Source organism: Cynocephalus volans, chromosome 14 (genome assembly GCF_027409185.1).
Source record: "Cynocephalus volans isolate mCynVol1 chromosome 14, mCynVol1.pri, whole genome shotgun sequence".
NCBI classification, from domain to species: domain Eukaryota; kingdom Metazoa; phylum Chordata; class Mammalia; order Dermoptera; family Cynocephalidae; genus Cynocephalus; species Cynocephalus volans.
The window spans coordinates 35,038,922-35,053,725 of record NC_084473.1 but is presented as its reverse complement, the minus strand read 5'-3'; the positions used below and the strand labels follow the sequence as shown (position 1 = coordinate 35,053,725).

Genomic DNA, 14,804 nt, shown 5'->3' with positions numbered 1-14,804 from the left:
CCTTAGTTTCCGATTGTGGCAGGCGGGGCTAGGAGGACGTGGCGAGTGCGCTTGCGCAAGACCAGCCTTCCGCGCTCGAGCTCTCCCCTCGTTTCCTGCGGGCAGGAGTGCGGGAGGCGGAGCATCCGGGTCTCTTGGCCTCTGCCCCCGGAGCTCAGCTGATCGGCCCTCAGCCAGACTAGGAGGTGAGGCCGTCCCCATTCGCAGCCAAAGCATGCACGTTTCCACGCACACACCCTCGTGTCCCCCCGCAGAGGGGTGAGGGGGAAATTTGATTTCCTAATGAACATTTCCCCTTTTCCGAGCCGCCGCCTCGTGGGGTTGACAGTCCGAGGAACCCTGTGGAGGCCTGTGGCGGCGTCTAGCATTTACCCCGGGCCCGGCGCTGCGGTCCTCGGAGTAGCCGGGTGAACCCACACCCTGAGTACGCGAGGCCTCTGCCGTCTGCATTCCCGACCGCTCGGCGTTGTCATTGACGCTTCGGTCACGGGGACCTGGCCGCCTCCATCTCATCCCCATTCGGAAGAGTCTTGGAGACATGCAGTTTGAGATCTTTGTGCTGGGATGTTTTGACGTCCTCCGGGGCCAGGTGCAGAGGGGGATGGGTAAAGGTGGTATACACCTCTCGGTGGGCGGGAGAAAAAGGAGGGTGGGTGGTCAGGCCCGGCCGTGGTGTTTTGATCCTGCTGCTTCAGTTTTCTCATTTATAGAATGGGGTAATGACATACGTCTTGCTAGGGATATTTCTTCTGGAATAATGCCTTCTGGTGCATATTTATTTTAATATTACTTTCACTCCGTTATTAATTCTTTCTCACTAAGCACAGTTTTATTTGTTGTCGTTTATACCTTTGTCCTTTAAAAATAGGTTCTCAGGATTTCGCCTCGTTATGTTTTTCCGCAAACGAAATGAGAAGTAAAGCTATACTTTTAACATTTAAAAATCCTTACGAGTATTTTTTAATCTGTTACTTTAAGGTGTGAACTTAAAACTTCAGCAATGGAGTTAGCCCACAGTTTATTGCTAAATGAAGAAGCTTTGGCTCAAATCACCGAAGCAAAGAGACCAGTTTTTATCTTTGAATGGTTGCGATTTCTTGATAAAGTATTAGTTGCTGCCAACAAGGTATGGTATTGCTTTTTTCCCCAATTGGATTAACATAAAGAGTTTATTCATGATTTGTGAGAAAACACACATGTTTTGGGAAGGCTGTGGGTCACTTATGGAATTTGGAATATCACACTAATGAGAATTTCTAGTCTATCCTTTTCCTATTCTGTGGCAAAACCCAAACCTCATTTAAATGCAGTTCACTGCCTACTTCAAGGGCAGCTCAATGTGATTGGAGAAAAACATGATCACGTGATTGGTATCACTTTAAATTCATCATCACTAACTGGAAGTGGTCTGACAGGGCTAACAATCCGAGTATCTTCACTTATTTCTCTGAGGCGTTAATAGGTTTTTATTTTATTTTTTCTGTTTTCTTCTTGTATAGTCTCTTTGATTTAAGTTGCTTCTTATTGTCCGTATGTTTTATTTTCTGTCTTTAAAATCAGATACTTACTTCAAATGTCTGATGATTTTTGGTTGTCTGTTCAAATTTAAGAGAGAGTAGTAAAAAGTTTTATGGATAGGGTGAATTTTGTTAACTGGACTTCACTGTAGGCTAGCCGGGTTCCTGACCTTAGTATCTCAGGTTTCTTTAGGCTGGTTGTTTCCCAGAAGAGACTTTTTCTACTCTAGTATCAGAAAGGTATATTGCTAGCTGTCTAGGTTCTAAGACTTGGGGGAGAAAACTGGGGCTTCAACATTTACTATGTGAACTTTCACTTAACCCCTTGTTTTCAGTGCAGTTTTCCCAGTCCACAGCTGTGCCTTGGCTCCTCTAGTTCAGAGATGCAATATTTTATTTTTTCCAGAAAATAAGCCTCCAGCTTTCTTCTAGAATGTAGGAGAGAGATATAGGAGTCTTACAGATTTTTAAGCAGACTCTCAACTATTTCTTCCATTTCTAGGTTCAACTTTACTCCCACCACCAGAAGCAACTACAGCTTCAAACAAACTTGAGCTCTTAGGGGATTCTGTGTTGTAAGTTGGGTCTCTCCTCAGCTTTTCCTATTGGGAATACTTGGCTTCCAAAGTTTGTTTTGGTTCTTTTCCTATTTTCTTGGCCCTTCTAGATTTGTGCATTTTTTTGGTTGTCCTCTAGTATGGTTTTAACGGAGTTTCTAGAGAAGCAGTTAATACATGGAATCGCTTGTAATCTTTAAGTAGAAGTTTCTATTTGCTCTTAAATCCCCTCTAACTAGGCATTTGTTGCCTCCCGCCAGCCATCACTTCTTTCTTATTTGATCCATCCCCATCTTTTCACATAGCTGATCCTCTTAAAACATTTTTTATTTTGTTGTGAAATTGATAAATACAAGAGTATATAAAATATATCTAAGTTAGGAAGCATAATAATATGAATATCTGTATTCCTTTCACCCAAATTAAATAGATTGTTATTATTACTTTGCATACTTTGTGTTATGTTCATCCTGTTTGTGGCTTCCCAAGACACCATTTGCTTTTAGTTCCTCTTCTTCTTCACTAGTTACTCCTTCTGATTCACTTTCGTTGGCTCTTCCCTCAGTCATGGACATTTTTATTTATTTATTTTTCTACCTATACTTATTCCTTCAGTGATATAATCTAATCTTATGGTTTTTACTACCATGTATATAATTATGACTCCCAGATATCCAACTGCTTACTCCACCTCTTTCTCATCTAAATGGCATCTCAGAGTTAACATATCCAAGCCAAATTCTTGATTTCCCTTCCTAATCCTGCTCTTTCCCCAGTGTCCTCCATCTCAGGAAATGACCGTTTCATCCTTCTAGATGCTCAAGCCAAAAACCTTAGAGTCATTCTTGACTTCTTTCTTTTTCTCAAAGTTCTCATCATATTCATCAGCAAATCCTGTGGTTTTAGTCACAAATATATCCAGAATTCGTTTACTTGTCATCATGTCCGTTGTTACTACCATCATTTCTTATGTGGCTTATTGCAGCTGCTTCCTAATTGCTCATGATGCTTCCATCCGTTTACCTTATAGACTATTCTCAGCTCAGCAGTCAGAGCGAACCTGTTAAAACATTTAGATTACGACCCTCCTCTGCTTCAACCTCTTACTCGGAATGTAATACAGAGTTCTTACAGTGGTGTATAAGATACTACATGATCTGGTCCCTTCTACCTTTCTGACTTCCATCTCCTACTACTTTCTTGTATTATGCTCTAGCCAAACTGGCCTTGCTGTCTCAAGCATGCTTCAGCTTCAAGGCCTTTGCACTTCTTGTTCCCTCTGCCTGGAATGTTCCTCCCCCAGGTATATGCATAACTCACCTCTTCACTTCTTTTCAGAGAAGCCTTTTCTAACTAATCTATATAAAACAGTAAGCATTTATACTCTTCATTCATTTATTGGTAAACTCTTTTCCCTCTCCACCAGAATGTAAACTTCATGAAGGCAGGGACTTTGTTTTGTTCACTGTTGCACCCTGTTGCCCAAGTAGTGCATGACATACAATAAGCACACAAAAAGTATTTCTTGAGTGAATGAACAGATTCTAGGTATTGAATTCATTATGGGTAGATCTGGATATTTTTTTTTTTTCTGTTGCTTGGGGCTCTTCACAGTTTCTTTTGGTTTTCTTCACTGACCTGTAGCTTTATAACCACTGACTTTGCTTTTATAGGGGAAACCTGTCTGGATTTTTAAGATATCAATTGTCCATACACCCAGTATTTCATATCCTTTGACTATTAGTTTATTTCTTAGTAAGTCTGCCTGGAAACTTTTTGGATCAAAGTAGTCACTTTTTTTGGAAGCTAACTTTTTGGTATTAGAGCCGAATGATGGAGAATATTTAATCTAGGGAAGAATGGTTCATTTCTTACTGAACTTTTCCTTATCTTGAAAATTTTCATTCATGGTTCTGTGTTTAATGTAATATAGATTTGAGTTATTGGAGTGCCTTAGTGTTAAGTATTTTTAATTCTGATTAAAAGGTAACAAAAATATGTGTAAGAAAAAAACAATGATGTTCTTTATTTATTTTTTTTATAACAGACTGATGTAAAAGAAAAACAGAAAAAACTTGTTGAACAATTAACTGGATTAATAAGTAGTTCACCTGGACCACCTACGCGAAAATTGTTAGCTAAAAATCTTGCAGCACTTTATAGTATCGGGGATACTTTTACGGTTTTTCAAACACTTGATAAATGTAATGACATCATCAGAAATAAAGATGACACTGCAGCCTACTTACCAACAAAATTGTAAGTACTTACTTTGACAGGGACCCTTGAAGTTTTATTTGTTGTTCCAGGGTAATTTAGTAAGGGACTATTGCCCATAAAGACTGCCAGGTGGATGGAACTTGAGGCCTGTTGCTGGCAATAAAAGCTTTAAGTAGATCTGGGGAAGGGACTCTACTTCTACATGCGTATTGCCACTAAGACTTTCAGTACACTAGAGAGAACTGGTATGGTGTCAGAAATTTGCACAGGGGTCTTTTGGTAAATTTGGATGGAAATAATATTCTTGTTGAAATAGAAAAGTAAAGAGTTTCTAGATTGTGGAATTGAGGCAAAAATTTGCAAACTATAGCTCAGGGCCAAATCCAGTCTGCTGCCTGTTTTGAAGTTTTATTGGAATACAGATATGTATGTTCATTTAGGAAGTAGCTGCTTTCACACTGTAATGGCAGAGTTCAGTGGCTATGACTGAAATCATTTTGCCTGCAAGTGTGCTGACCCCTAGATTAAGGGCTTAACCCAGCTCCTAGCCCATACCTGTGGTTTGCGTCAAGGGCAGATGTTTTCAAAGCAAGTATTGAGGGTAACAGCTATAGGTATGCATCCTATGAATGAGTCAAATAAGAAAATTAACAGTTATAGGACAGTGAAGAGTGCTGTGTAAATGAACTTAGTATGGTGTGGGGGAGAACAGTGTCAAGGAAGGCTTCTCAAAGAAACAACAGCCAAAGATGATCAACCATCATAGGATACAAAGAAATTAGTCAGGTAAGGGGTTAAGATGGGAGGAGAAAAGATGAATATGATAGACTGGGGGTCAGCAAACTCTGGAAAGGATCAGATAGTAAATATTTTTGTTTTGGAGACTATACATCTCTGTAGCAACTACTCACCTCTGCCCTAGAAAGTACATAAATGAACAAATATGTCTGTGTTCCAGTTAAATTTTGTTTACAAAAATATGTGGCAACCTGGATGGTGGGCCAGATTTGGCCTCTGGCTGTAGTTTGCTAGCCTACTTTCTAGGTAAAGGAAATTTCAAATTGGAAACAAAAGTGCGTACTTATACCTTGTATAGTGCTTTTCAAAAGATGTACACTAGAGGAGGGAGGAACAAGCTGTGAGGAGAAGATAATGAGTTCGATTTTGAGCATGTTGATTTTGAGTACAAGTGGGAATATCCAAGTGATAGTGTATATATAGTAGGCTGTTGGAAATCCTGGTCTGGATTTCAGCGATCTGAGTTGGGAATGTAGTTTTGAGTAGGCAAAATCCTATGAATAGAGTTACCTACGAAGAGTATATTGCTTGAGAAGAGAAGATGGCCAAGGATACAACTCTAGAACACCAACATTCAGGGGGCCAGTGTAACAGAAACAGAGAAATATACTGAACCCGGACACTGATTTTTAGGTCTTTTTTCAACTGCCTAGATATATTGTGATTAGACTTTGTGGTATTTGGGATAGATGTAGATCTCAAAAGTTTTAGAGATTAGAGAGTGCTAGTGCCTTCTAGTTTATTTTGGAGTTTGAAACTATGTTAATACTTTGATGACTTAGTTCTCCACTAAGCAAATGCACAATGTTTGTAGTTCTGGTTAAGTAGAATTTATTACATGTTATATATTATTCATGTGTATTTCTAGCAGATTCATGGGTTTTGTTTAGGAATTCCCTAATATATTCTGGCATGTGACCTCAGTCGTTTTTAACTTTATTATCAATCCGTATGGTATGGAAGAAAGGCATGAGATTTGGAGTCAAAGAGGTAAAGATTGATTCCTTGTTTCTACTATTTATTAGGTGTATGATTGTGAGCTAAATTTAAATTCTGTCAGCTGTAGAGTAACTTGTTCAGGTCACATAGCTATTAGGCGGCATGTTCTAGGATTTAGGCACAGGTCTGCCAGAATCCAAAGCTCATGCTCTTAACCATCGTATCCTACTCCTGCCTCTAAGCTAAACTCACAGCTGTTCACTTATTTACTATCAACATTAGTAATGGTGGGATTGTTTTCTTACTCCTGAAGAGATGTGTTGCTGTTACTTTTTTTCTTCTACATAGTCTAGTGTTCCATTAAAGCAATTTAGATTAAATTTTACAGGTTTACAAATAATAGTGTACTATTATTTGTAAATTAAGAGGCAGGCACTGTAATCATTACAAATGCACAAGATATATTCTTTGTTTCTGGAGTTCACATTTCCATTGGCAGGATGAGATGGAGACATATAAAATGGTGAAATCAAAGCACAGTAAACAATATAATTTTGTCGAAATGAGTTATTGACATTAAGCGTTACGTATAATGAGAGGAGAGAGGGATCATTGTGGATTAATATAACTTGGAAAGTCTTCATAAAAGGAAAACCTTCATAAAAGGATGGATACGATTTATTATGTACATATGTATTTATTCTTTTGTATTCCTAATGAATACAATTTTAGTAACTATGATATTTGTTGTAATTATAAAGAATAAGGTGTTTTTGAAAATTGAAAATTAATTAAGAATTATAGCCAAAAGTGTCATACAAAGTGATTTCTGAAAATGAGAAACATATAATGAAGTTGTATCATCCTGAACAATGACCAGTGAAAATACCACTTCTTACAGGGCTGCAGTGGCTTGTGTTGGAGCATTTTATGAAAAAATGGGGAGAATGCTGGGCAGTGCATTTCCAGAAACAGTAAATAATCTTTTGAAATCTCTGAAAAGTGCAGAGGTAAGTTTACAACAAATACTATTTGAATGTTTTGCTTGTGACAAGTTAGATGTCAGTTAAAAATAGGTTTGTTTTTTCTGTCACTGTGGTACTCAAATTGCTTACCAAAGAGGTAATTTCAAATTATTACCTGCTGCTTCTTTTAATGTACATTACCTCATATTTTGGGGGAAGAGTAAGAATGCCTTTCCCTGACAAAGAAGTTTCACCTATTATTTTTTATTCAGCCCTATGTATATTTTTGAATTGACATTTTATTTTTGTGCCATAGCTAATGTATTAATTTCCTATGACTGCCATAAAAAATTACCACATGGTGTGTTAAAACAACAGAAATGTATTGTCTCACAGTCCTGGAGGCTGGAAGTCTGAAATGAAGTGCTGGCAGGGCCACGTATTCTCTGAAGGCTCTAGGGAAGAATTCTTTTCCTTTCTATCTTTTAGTGGTTGCTGGAAATCCTTGGCCTTTCTTGGCTTGTAGGCGCATTTCTCCACTCTTCTGCCTCCTTTGTCACATGGCCTTCTCCCTCTGCCCCTGTGTTCTGCATCCAGATTCTTCTCCAGATACCAGTCATTGGATTAGGGACCATCCTAGTCCAGTATGACCTCATCTTTATTCAATTTCATCTGCAAAGGCCCTATTTCCAAATAAAGTCACATTCACAGGTGATAGGGCTTAGGATTTGAACATATCTTTTGGGGGACACAATTAAACCCATGACAGCTAATAACAAGTAAAAATAGTTCTTTTCTGTCATGTCAGTTTGGCATTATCTTTATGAATTCCTTTTCAACTTAGGGATAACTATAAACAGTCAAAGCCCAAGACTCTTACAGGAAAGAGTTTTCCTCTTGTCTAGGAAAGCTAAAGAGTTCTTGGGTGATGCCTCTTCTGGGAACTATTTGTTTATTCATTCATTAAATAAGAATTGAGGATGTATTATTTGTCAGGCAATAGGCATACGAAGATAAATAAGACGTGGACCCTGACCTCAAAAGCTTATAATTTAATGGAAGAGCTCTATCTATCTATATCTATATAAGAGGATAAGTATTATTATACTTACCAAGATAAGTGTACTATTAGAAATAAGAGTAAGCACGATGAGAGTATAGAAACAGGAGTTAGAGTTAGTCACAAGATGAGAGTTTGCTGTATCTCTGCAACAAGTTTTGTAAATGTGTTACATGGGGGGGAAGAAGATATAACAACCACAATTACTTGAAGTTGATACGACAAGCAAACAGAAAGGACATTGTTGGGGGGGAAGGAGGAGAGGGAGGAGGGAGGGAGGTTTTGGTAAGGGGCAACAATAATCAACCACAATGTATATCAACAAAATAAAATTAAAAAAAAAAAATGTGTTACATGGTTTTTTTTTCCCTTTTGGATGGTTTAAGTTATTTCTTAACTACTTTTTACTTAATTTTTTACATTCTGAAAGTTTGGACACCTGAGATATGATATTGAAGCTTTTGAATCTGTCTTTATGTTGTCATTGTATTGTACTTCAACATGTCATGGAAACATTGTAACCTAATCTCAGAAAGATTATTTAATGAAAGTTAATAATTATTCTTACCTTTCAGGTCCTTTCTTAAATACTTAATTTTATTTTATTTTTTGTTACTTATTGTTTATAATTTGTAGGTAAGACCATTGGGTTCTTGGGAACTTTTGTGTTTTGATACGTTCTTCTTTAAATATGGAATTTATTTTACAATATAGTTTTAAAGTCTTGCTTTATGTACTTGTCTAGTCTCAAGGGCGAAGTGAAATCTTAATGAGTCTACAGAAAGTTCTAAATGGACTTGGTGGTGCGGCAGCTTCCTCTCATCGTGATATTTATAAGAATGCCAGGTCTCTCTTGACTGACAGGTCGATGGCTGTTCGATGTGCAGTCGCAAAGGTTAGTACTCAACCAATTTGTTATGCTGCTCCTTATCCTGCTTGCTCTTAAATAGTCAATAATTTTTTTCTTTTAAAGTTTTAAATTATGACAGCATATTTTTTATTCCCATGAATTAGTTTCATTTTCTAGCATTATATGTAAATGGAATTATGTGGTATGTACTTTTGTTTGTATGTGTTTTGGCTTCCTTCACTCAGCATAATTATTTTGAGATTTATCTATGTTGTTACATGTGTCAATAGTTCATCCCTTTTTATTGCTGCACAGTATTTTATTATATGGATATACCACATTCATTTGTTCTTTCAGCTATTATAAACATTTGAGTTGTTTCCAGTTTTGACTATTACAAGAAAAGGTTTGTGAATATCTGTGGACAAGTTTTTGCATGGGCATGTGCTTTCTTTTTTTTTTTTTAATTTAATTTCTTAATTGACCCCTAATAATTGTATGTATTTATGGAGTACAATATGACATTTGGGTACATTCATACTGTGTGCAATGATCTTATTAGGATGCTTAGTATATCCATCACCTCAAACATTTGTCACTTTGTGTTGGGAACATTCAACATCATCTTGACTAGCTGTTTAAAGATACACAGTACTTTGTTGTTGACTGCAGCCTCCTTACATTGCTATAGAACACTAGATTTTATTCTTCCCTTCTCTCTACAATTTTTTATCTACTGACCATCCTTTCCTCATTACCACCTCTCCCCTCCCCTTACTACTCTGTAGTAACCACTATTCTACTCTTAACTTCTACGAGATGAACTTTTTTAGCTTCCACATGTGAGAGAGAACATGTGGTATTTGTCTTTCTGTGCCTGGCTTATTTCACTTAACATAATTTTCTCCAAGCTCATCCATGTTGCTTCAAATGGTAGAATTTCACTGTTTTTTATGACTAAGTAGTTCCATTGTGTGAACTTTATCCAATCATCCATTGAAGGACATTTAGGTTGGTTCCAACTCTTGACTATTGTGAATAGAGCCATAATAAACATGGGAGTGCAGTTATCCCTTCAACTTGTTGGTTTCCATTCATTTAGATATATACCCAGTAGTAGGATTGCTGGATCATATGTTAGTTCTATCTGTTGTTGTTTGGGAAATGTCCATACTATTTTCTATAATGGCTGTACTAATTTACATTCCCACCAACAGTGTACAAGTTCCCCTTTCTTTGCATCCTCACCAGCATATGTTATTTTGTCTCTTTGATAAGTATTATTCATAAAATCTTTGCCCAGTCCTGTGTCCCATTCTAACTGGAGTCAGATGATATCTCATTGTGGTTTTGATTTGCATTTCTCTGATGATTAGTGATGTTGAACATTTTTTCCATATACCTGTTTGCCATTTGTATGTTTTCTTTTGAAAAATGCCTTTTCAGTTCCTTTGCCCATTTTTTAATAGATTATTTGTTTTTTTACTATTGAGTTGTTTGAGTTCTTTGCGTATTCTGGATATTAATCTCTTGTTGAATGCATGGTTTGCAGATATTTTCTACCATTCTTCAGATTATCTTTGCACTCTGTTGATTGTTTTCTTTGTTGTGCAGAAGGTTTTTAGTTTGACATAATCCCATTTGTTAATTTTTGCATTTCTTCCCTGTGCTTCAGAAGTATTACTCATAAAATCTTTGCCCAGTCCTATGTCCTGAAGTGTTTCCCCTATGTTTTCTTCTAGAAGTTTTATGGGAATATGCTTTTATTTCACTTGAGTAAATACCTAGAGGTAGAATGGCTGAGTATTATGGTAGATTTATGTTTAACATTTTACAAAACTGCCATACTGTTTTCCAAAGTACTTACAACATTTTAATTTCCACTGGCAATGTATGAGAATTGCACTTCTTCCATCTACACCAGCATTTGTTACTGAGAGTCTTTTTAATTTTAGCCATTCTAATAAATACATACAGTATGTCATTGTGGCTTTAGTATCTGTGCTGCTGAAGTGAGCATTCTTTTCTTTTTTTTGGTGGCTGACCAGTATAAGGATCATTGTGGCTTTAAATTGCATTTCCCTGATGACTAATGGCATATTTTCAGGTGCTTATCTACTATCCATATCTTCATTGAGGAAGGGTTTATTCACATCTTTTGCTTATTGTTTTTATTGGGTTGTTTGTTTTTTCATTATTGACTTTTGAGAGTGCTTTATAGATTCTTTATATATTCCTTTGTTGAATATATGATTTGCAAATATTTTCTCTCATCTTTGGCCGATCTTTTCATAATCTAAATAGTGCCTTTTTAAGAAAAGAAGTTTTTAATTTTGTCAAAGTCCAATTTATCAATTTTTTTTTATGTGGATTGTGCTTTTGGTGTTGTATCTAAGAAAATTTTTCTAACTCAGAGTTACTCCCATGTTTCTTTCTAGAAGTTTTATAGTTTTATACTTGGATATATGATCCATTTTAGTTAACAGTTTTGTTTTTTTTTTAATATGTATATCCACTTATCCACTTGTTTCAGCATTATGTTGAAAAGCCTGTCTTTTCTTCACTAAATTGCCTTTATACCTTTGTTGAAAATTGATTGTCCATATATGTATAGGTCTATTTTTGGACTCTGGATTCTGTTTCCTTGATCTGTTTGTCTATCTTGATGTCAACAACCCTTTTCTTTCTTTCTTTTTTTTTAAACAACATTTTTCTTAATTACTGTACCTTTATACTAAGTCAGGAAATCAGGTAGTGTTAGCCCTCCAACTTTGTTCTTTTTCAGAATTGTTTTGTCTATTCTAAGTCCTTTGTATTTTCATATGAACTTTAGAATTAGCTTATCAATGTCTACAAAAATAGCATGCTGGGGTTTTGATTCAGGTTGTATAGGACTGGTATTATTTCTTTCTTAAACATTTGGTTGAATTCACTAGTGCAGTTGTCTAGGGCTAGAGCTTTTTGGGGAGGAAGATTTTGAATTACAAACTAATTTTTAAAATAGGTACTGGGCTATTCGGATTATCTGTTTCTTCTTGAGCATGTTGTCTGTTTCATCTCAGTTCTCAAATTTATTAGCGTAAGTTGTTCATATATTCTCTTTATCATTTTAAAGTATGTTGAATCTGTAGTGATTTGGTGTCTCTCATTTCTAATTTTGGTAGTTTGTGTCTTTTTGCTTTGTTTTCCTGATCAGTCCAGCTAGAGATTTATCAAATTTATTAGACTTCTCAAAGAAGCAGAATTTGCTTTTATTATTATTTTTCAGTTTTCTATTTCATTGATTTCCTTTTTTTTTTTTTTTTTACTTCATATGTTTATCATTATACAATGTAATAATTTTTTGTGGCCCTTTGCCAATTTCTTGCTAATCCCCTCCCCTTCCCACCTCCAGTGACCCCAGCCGCTCACTCTCCCCTTGAAAGTCCAACGAATTATTGTGATTGATGTATCTGTCTTTCCCTTTTTTTTTTTTGTCTTTTTGTGACCGGTAAGGGGATCGCAACCCTTGGCTTGGTGTCGCCCGCACCGCGCTCAGCCAGTGAGCGCGCCGGCCATTCCTATATAGGATCTGAACCCGCAGCGGGAGCGCCGCTGCACTCCCAAGCGCTGCACTCTCCCGAGTGCACCACGGGCCGGCCCTCTTTCCCTCTTTTTTTAAAAAAAAAATTTTTTTTTAATTTTTTTTTCTGCTTCCACTTATAAGTGAGCACATGCAGCATTTCTCTTTCTGTGCCTGCCTTATTTCACCTAACATAATTTTCTATGAGTTTATCTAGGTTGCTGCTGATTTCCTTTCTGGTCTTTATTATTTCCTTTTTCTCCTTACTTTCTGTTGAATTTTCTCTCCATATGGTTTCTTAAGGTGGAGGCTGGGGTTACTGATTTGAGATTCTTCTTTTCTAATGTAGGGTTTTAATGTTACATGTTTCTCCCTAAGTACTGGAAACTCTCTCAGGGCAGTAAGCTGAGACAATTATTGGGTTCACCTTGTTTGTTTCTCATCTCTTAAAGATAACTATCCTTCATTGCTTGATGTCCAGTGTCTTGAAAACTGTTGTTTCATATATTTTGTTCAGTTTTTTAGTTATTTCAGGAGACAGAATGAATCTGGTTCTTATTACTCTTTCTCTGGAAGCAGAAGTTCTAGGATGTAATTTCCTTTTTGTTTTTTTTAATTCTAGTGTCTACTAGAACTACAGAATGAAGCCGTATTCATGTGGACTGCTGAACTGGAAAATATAGCCACTCTCTGCTTTAAGGCTTTGGAAAACTCAAATTATGGGGTACGAGTGGCAGTGTCCAAACTCTTAGGAACAGTTATGGCTACAGCACTGATGCCAAAACAGGCAACAGGTATTGTTTGCCAACCCCCAATTTAGACTATAGCAGATGTTTGAAGCTTTATGGAATGCTTCCATCTAAGTTAGTTATTACATATAGGCAGGTTACCTTAAAGGATTTAAATTGTTAGGTATCTTTGTCTACTTTTTCAGAAAATGCAAGAACACAGATGGCATTTTTCTTGATATATTTAAGATATTTTTTGTGATGGTAATGTAAAAGATAATATCAAGCAATGATGCTGGACATATAAGCTAGTAAAATTTATGAAATGGTTTTATGTAAGCTTAAGGCATTCGAATCTGGCACGTTATATGCTAATTTCTTATTTTTAATCTCTGATGGGTAGACCCCCACTTACGCCACAGTATGATTTTTGGTTATTCCTGACCATTATTGTAAGCAGAATCAGAGGCAACTATATGGCATAGATTTATTGAATTGCTTTTATAGTCTAGCTTCTTCCATTTTTGTTAGCATTTTTTGCTTCAAAATTTAATTTAGGTTTACAATTACATTGTAAATTTTAAGAAAATTTCTTATAAGAAAACCAAATGATTCTAGCTCCATTGCAGTAAAATATCTTTAAAAATAATTACTTGGATTTTAAAGCTAGAATATTAGAAATATAATTTAACTAATAGCAAAAAATGTACTTCAGAAATATATTTGCTTATACTTTTACTTTTCTTCCTGAAAGTGATGCGTCAAAATGTGAAGCGAGCAACACTGGATGAAGTCTTAGAACTCATGGCCACAGGATTTTTACGTGGAGGGTCAGGTTTCTTAAAGAGTGGTGGAGAAATGTTAAAAGTTGGAGGGTCTGTTAATCGTGAAGTGAGAGTTGGAGTTACACAGGTTTGTAATATATATGTATAAACAAATTCTGTTCATGTCATTCGGGGAATTTCATGAAAGAGTGTTACTAGGTAACAGCACACACAGAGATTTTAAATATTGCTTGCTTTCTTTCAAAACATTTCTTTCACCAAATGAATTAATTATATTCAAATACCAAATTATATGCTTATTTGGAAAGGTAGATCCTTAATGATGTATAAATTAGCCTTTCTCCACTATATTTATATAAATATCTAAAAAAAATTTCCAAATTTTACTTGGCAGAAAATCAGGTATAAAATAATTCAATTTTAATTGAAACTGTATGCAGGTAGCTTGAGGCATTTAGATTTTAACATTCTCCAGTGATCCTATAGATAAAAATGTTGGTTATTGCTTTGATTGAATATATTATCAATAACTAATCACCAGTGTAATTATGAGATCAACTCTGACTTGGAATTATAATTTCAAAATCATAATTAACACAAAATAAGAAGTTATGGTTAATGATCTACTAATTAATACCTAATAAAGTGAAATGGTGATCGTAGTCAAAATTATGATCTCAGTCAAGATCACCACAGCTGTACCTTGTCCCCTGAAACAAGTGAAAACTAGAAGTAACCCGTTTTTATCTACAGAGAAAGTTATAAGCAAATGTTTTGTAGCTCCAAGTCAGTATTAATTTAGGATGTTAAGATTTTCTTATTC

General features: G+C 36.0%; 1 protein-coding gene across 3 annotated transcripts in view; it reads left to right on the top strand.

Moving 5' to 3' along the window:
- Positions 1-162: 162 nt before the first annotated feature.
- HEATR5B (HEAT repeat containing 5B) overlaps positions 163-14,804 on the top strand; it is a 90,838-nt gene continuing 76,196 nt past the window's right edge. For 2 of the 3 annotated variants that reach the window (XM_063077919.1, XM_063077917.1), the window contains exons 1-7: positions 458-589; positions 979-1,126; positions 4,122-4,333; positions 6,933-7,041; positions 8,802-8,951; positions 13,091-13,262; positions 13,951-14,108. In XM_063077919.1, coding sequence (XP_062933989.1) covers positions 1,001-1,126; positions 4,122-4,333; positions 6,933-7,041; positions 8,802-8,951; positions 13,091-13,262; positions 13,951-14,108 — 927 coding nt within the window. In that variant the 5' untranslated portion in view covers positions 458-589; positions 979-1,000. Of the gene's footprint in view, positions 186-457; positions 590-978; positions 1,127-4,121; positions 4,334-6,932; positions 7,042-8,801; positions 8,952-13,090; positions 13,263-13,950; positions 14,109-14,804 lie in introns of those variants that run through there. The other variant, XM_063077918.1, reaches the window with a different exon arrangement.